The following is a 6,507-nucleotide window of genomic DNA, read 5'->3' as shown; positions in this document are numbered from 1 at the left end:
TTTTGTATGTGCATATTTTTTGAAAAGTTTTGAAAAACAAGTTCATCATTTTTTCTTGCATAAAGTGCTTAAAAATATTTGTGTTCAAATTTTCAAATTACGTAACGGAAAAGTGATCGATGTAAAGGGTATTTTTTGAAAAAAATATTGATCTCTGGTCAATGTTATTATGCCGGACAAAATGTGTTAAAAATAATGTCATTTTTGTGTACATTGATGTGACTTATGATAGTGGCTTTACCGAATGGATTATAAACAAATGTGTGATAGTTTATTTTTATTTTAACAGTAAATCTGTTAAAATATTTGGATATTTAACAAAGTGCCTTAAAATCATATCTAAAGCTATTTTCACATAAAAAAATTAAAAGTGTGTGTATTTTAATATTTATATACTGTGCCTTATAAATAAAATAATGTGAACTTATCAGTGATATTTTATGGAGTGTTTACCTAAAATTAACTTCTTGGATTACTTCTTGTACTTAATTTAAAAAGGAACCAAAAATCTTATCAAATGTTGATGTCACCAGATAGCAGTTACAATTATTCGTCAAACCCGATGAATTTGTACGAAAATCAAAATCACATCATCAAAACCAACACGTAATCAACAGTCAACAACAAATTAGACAAGGTTGTATCGTCCTCAACAACAATGCTCAACAAATGATTTCCAGCAACGAACAGCAATGTTCAAAAAATGCTTATGAAAATTACCAAATCGCGGATACGACCACTGCAAATAATTTGTTGATGAAGCAAAATGAACCTGATTTAAATATCGGTATGTAAGAAAAACTTTACAGTAATAAAAACATTTATGCACTGTGCAAGTCATAAAATAAAATGAATGTTTCATTACTAACTTGCCGGAAATTTTACAGTTTAAGCTCTTACTACATAACTTGGTACTTTTTGTTTACATCTTTCAGTATTATTGCAACTAGAAATATATATTACGTAACATTTTAAAACATCTCTATCACCTTGAACTAATAGCATAATGACTTTGTAACATCCTTTAGCACTTTTCAAAATCTAATCTTAGCTGATGATTGCATATACCGATGTAAAGCTATGATGCTTTCAGTACATAATAAATATATATATATATATATATATATATATATATATAGATATATATATATATATATATATATATATATATATAATGCACAATATACATATGTACACATCTCTCTTCTCGGTATGTACTCAGATTTAATATTGACATTGAGATATGTCATTGACATATTATTGACACACGAGCTCAAGTACATTGACATGAGTTCAAATGTAGTATTATTTTAGTTCAACTATAATGATGGAAATATCACATGATTCATATTAAATTTTTGAACTTGAGCAAGCACTTATCATAATCAGTGGTAATAATTGGTAATAATTTTAGTTAGCTAAATACAGAGCTAGCTTAAATATAGAACAAGAATATTATCAAACTAAAAAAATACTAATAGTGATTCCTTTTCTTTTACGTTTTTGCAAATATCTCTTACAAAATTTCACTTTGCAAAAAGCAGAGTTCATCACAGTGCAACGACTTATCAGCGGACAAGATTTTAATTATTTTAATCGAATAAATCTTATTGGAAACTGACATTAATCGTTTTAGAGACATCTCTATGAGAGAAAGCACACTTTCACTACATTCAACCAACATAAATGAAAAGAACACGAATGTATAAGTAGATATGTGTATTGCAGGAACTTATACTAACACATTATAAGCGCGTCGGCCAGAGCGTTAACCTTTCGAGTTAACCTTGGAACATATATTCAACATAGTCTCGATCACTCACCATGTATACGCGCGATAACACATGCTCATGTGCTATAACGACAAATCAATGCTCTTATGTGTATGTTACAATTTTATCGAATTTTATATATGTTACATATTTATGTTCATATCACAACAAGTGGAAATTAATAAAGGACTTTATATCGCTAATTCATTTAATTAAGTTGCAAAATATGTATGCACTAATAACCTTATACATACATATACATGCATAGATACATATACATACATATACATATGTAGATGCACAAGTATGTAAATATATAATGTATGTATCATTTCTATATTTCATAGCCATATATCTTTATTCATACTTTCTCATGTGAAAGTCATAAAGATGGTGACTTGCACCGTACAGGCACAATTTTTATCAACAACATATCACATACATGTCTAAATACATATATAAATATAAATAGGTATGTATGTATTTTGTATATACGTGGGTGATTATACTCAATTAATTCCAATTTTTGTGCAAAAATCTAACTTTTGCTAATTTGGTTGAATTGGCAATAAATGAAAGTAAATTTCTTCTTTATGTGAATTTCGTTGAATTTTAATATTTTATAGAAAATCATTGCTTTCGCTTTATTATAAATTCATACTAAATTTAATCAAACGTTTGCTAATTGTCTTTTGAATATGTATGTATATATACATATGTATATATTGTTAGGTTGAGATTGGAGCATAGAATCCATATCTATAAATCCATATATTTAACGTCTATGCAAAAATAAATGTATTTTACTTCACAATTGTTTTCCTAATTTTTTACTTATATCAAATATTTAGAAAAGCTCTTCAACAAAATATATTTATTTATGTTTTATAAATACGAGAATATATATGATATGCGCTATGCTAAATAAAATATATTTCACGAAATGTATTAATTGGGATTACATATTTGTTAATACTCGATTGACGAATTAATTTCCAAAGATTATCTAGGGCCATTTAGGTAAAATTCACGTTAGAAATTTGTCATGTTTGTTTATTTTAAATGCGTCAACCGCGGAACCATAAATTATAAATAATATTTTCATTTTTCTATTTATTATATAAGCAATAATGATATATATCAAGTGATGAAAAATACTAAACAATTATATCGTGTTTAAGATAAAGTTGTAAGCAAATTCCTTGATAACAGAACTACCCAAGAAGGTGAAAAGAAAAGCGCCACTGGATTTAAGTCATTAACTCTCATGATAAAAAATTGAAATAACTTAGTCATTATTTATAAGAAATTATTTTATTAGTAAATAGTTAAAATTATTAAATGTCCTTAACTACAGTTGTAAACAGTTGTAAATAAAAGAGAGAATAAAAAAAATTGTTTGATAAAAATTTAAAAAGCTCATACTAATATTTTTATTTTAGTAAACATTACACTAAAAACTATGTACTGTAGTAGAAGTACTTCGTATTTGTAGTACTAAATATATGCAAATTCACTAAGTTTATAAGTGATAATTTATAACATAAAGGCGTTAAAATTTATTTTAATTCAATCCGAAGAAATACAATGTACTTCCGCAATTACAAAAACAGAAACCTCGAGGTCCCCATTCAAGGCGCGAATTCGTTCCTTGTAATGAAATACATAATTATAAAAGTCTTGTGTTTTCACAATTTTCAAATATGATCAATTTCAATAGATATGATCATAAAATTTATTGAATTTGATACTAAAAATTTATTGGTTCGTATGACCTCTGATTTATGATCGAATAAAATACGATTAATCAATCATCATAATCGTAAAAATGAATATGGAAAAATCTGAATATATAATAATAAGAATAGTATAATAAAATTTTAAAATGTTATTTTATTTTGTTAGATCTTATGTTATACATATAAAAAAGATTTATTATTATCAGCTTAAAGCAGTTTTATATCCGAAGGTTTTTATTTTAATTTCACTAAAAAATTCTCCTCTTAAAAATATTTCATATTAGATTTTTATATCATATTTAATCTACAAAATAAATATATAAAGTTTTATCATCAATTAGATGTTATTGCATATCAAAATGAATGTTTCTACAAAAGGTAATTATTAGTAATATAGTATAGTATAGTAATTAGTATATATTTGTTTTAGTCAATTTATTATGATGTAACAAACACGTGTTTCTATGTTATACATATAATTAAAAATCCAAACAAAAATGCGAATCTATTACATAGTTATTAAACAATGGAAAATAGCACAAGCATATTTTGTAGTTGATTGTTGAGCTGTATTAGATGCATCACCGAGAGAAATATCCTATTCAGCATTCCTTTAAGCTTATAATCACATCAGTATTTTTTGACCTTCACTACTCTGATATGTAATGCATAATATATATGATAAAATTATATAAGAAGTTTAACTTTTTTGTTAAAAAAATGTTTAATATATGTTAAAAAGTAATCTTCTCTATCATATCTTGACCGAGTAGAGATATAAGTCAAGGGCAACCGCAAAAACTACTTATACCATTTTTTTTTTCAAAATAATTTTGAAATACCTGAAATATAGGTATTTGTGGAATTTTATATCGTGAAATTAATAAAAGCATTTTTCTCGATTTGCAGAATTTGATGGAACGACAGTGCTGTGCAGGGTATGTGGGGACAAAGCAAGCGGTTTTCATTATGGCGTGCATTCTTGTGAAGGTTGCAAGGTAAGACCATTCAAAGACACATCAACCATACATGGATATATATATATATATATATATATATATATATATATATACATACATATATAATATAATCAATTTGATAAGACCTTGTTTCCATATCAAAAATGTTTTTTGCGTTCCAGCAAATATCTTAATGAGTGATAAGGTGTTAATGAACTTTCTAGCGACATTGAAACAAATGAACATTATGAAAAGTACGGCACGTGTTAAAAATTTAATTAATTTTAAAATTGACTTTGCATACTATTATTACATTCTTTGTAATATTTTCGAATATTTGTGATTATATTTTGATCATCTCATAAATAATAGAGTTCTCTTTAAATTCATGTTTATAGATAAATTCTATCTAATATTATGTTTGTTATGGTAAAAATATTTTGAGGCGTAATGTACTTTTAGTTACCAACATACATAACTTCATATTTTATCTGTCTTTCAAAAAAATATGTAAAATTTTCTAAATGCCCATGTTTATAAAATATATCTATATAGATACATTTATTTGTGCATATATGAGTGATATAGAAAATACATAATCGATACACGAAAATATCCAAACCTTGTAATTTTTTGGCAAGATATTTGAAACAAGGTTAGTGTAATTGACGCTTAGATTTTGCGAAGGTTAATATTTAAGTATTGGTATATTACGTAAATATATATATTATATATATATATATATATATATATATATCAACGGAATAATTTAACATTGTACTTGAACTTTATTACATACACGCACAAGTGAGCCTAAAATATAAACTCATGTACTGAATGATACAGGGACCCACATACACAAATTATAACGAACACTGACAAAGAGATTAATAATGTTCAAGACCGAAATTCAATGTCATGTAGATTTCAATGGAAGGTTAATTTATATAAAACGAAATTTAACCTTCGTACACACAGATATCAAAAGCCTACATTTTGTTGTGCATATACTGTATCGCGGTAATTGATCGAGAAATTAATTCAATGATAATATAATATAATATAAAAGTAGAGAAAATAATATTAACATTTTATATGAATTAATTGAAAAGTATGATAGGCTTTTGAAGTGTATATTAAATGTTAATAATTTGTTCTTTGAGATAATTCAGATTACAGTCATAACAAAGTGATAACCACAGCGATTCTCAACTTTTTTTTTAATTTCTACCATAACTATAAAATATAAAATATTAGTGCATGGCATGGGGTCTTCAGGCATGTTACTGGAATTTCCCGTACCTTGAGGCAAAATTTTGTTTTAAAATGATTTAATTTTTTTTGAAAAAAATTAGTTCTGAAAATTTTGATTTTTTTATATTCTGATTTTTTTCACATTTTGATTAAAAAATAGATCTGAGAATTTTGAAAAAGCAATTGCGCTGCGTAGCTGTTTTAGAGGTGAAATATCAAAGCGCGTAAGCGCCGTAGAGTCTACTGATAAACATTGGTATGAAACTCATAGAAATGTAAACAAAATTTGTATCTATTATTACAATCTCTATAAAATATCTGATAATTTGATGTGTAAGTTTAATGATTATTTTTTCCGGCAAAACTTTTTTACTCATTATTATAGTACCTCCAAAAGTGCTAAACCTGCCTTTCCAAAAATTTAATCAGTTCTTCATTTCGTCAATACAATTAAAATGTTTTTTGAATCATTGAAATTGACGCTCCGTTCTCTCAAACGCGGAATTGTGTTTTTTGCACGTTTTTTCCGTATCTTCGAAACGGTTGGACCTGCCTTCTCCAAGGTAATCAGCACGTCTCCCCAATTAAATGAATTTCTCAAATCAGCTAATCCATATTCCCGAAATTGTCGACAAAAATTTATATCCGCACAAACATGCCCCCACTTTTGAAAAATTGCAACTAATTGTACGATGAAAAAGTTATAAGACAGTTTTACGTAAATTTCTAAAATCATAAGATTTTTGTTAATTCGGATATTACACATGGGTATTTAGTGATTTT

At 26.2% G+C, this 6,507-nt stretch overlaps 1 protein-coding gene across 1 annotated transcript in view; it reads left to right on the top strand.

The window, feature by feature from the left end:
- Positions 1–669: 669 nt before the first annotated feature.
- LOC113385887 (ecdysone-inducible protein E75-like) overlaps positions 670–6,507 on the top strand; it is a 70,911-nt gene continuing 65,073 nt past the window's right edge. The window contains exons 1-2 of the mRNA XM_026623711.1: positions 670–787; positions 4,421–4,509. Coding sequence (XP_026479496.1) covers positions 670–787; positions 4,421–4,509 — 207 coding nt within the window. The remainder of the gene's footprint in view (positions 788–4,420; positions 4,510–6,507) is intronic.

This window comes from Ctenocephalides felis, unplaced genomic scaffold, assembly GCF_003426905.1.
Source record: "Ctenocephalides felis isolate EL2017-DRISC unplaced genomic scaffold, ASM342690v1 CF-g0.4_SCAFFOLD_03571, whole genome shotgun sequence".
NCBI classification, from domain to species: Eukaryota; Metazoa; Arthropoda; class Insecta; order Siphonaptera; family Pulicidae; genus Ctenocephalides; species Ctenocephalides felis.
This window is presented reverse-complemented; position numbering and strand designations above follow the sequence as displayed.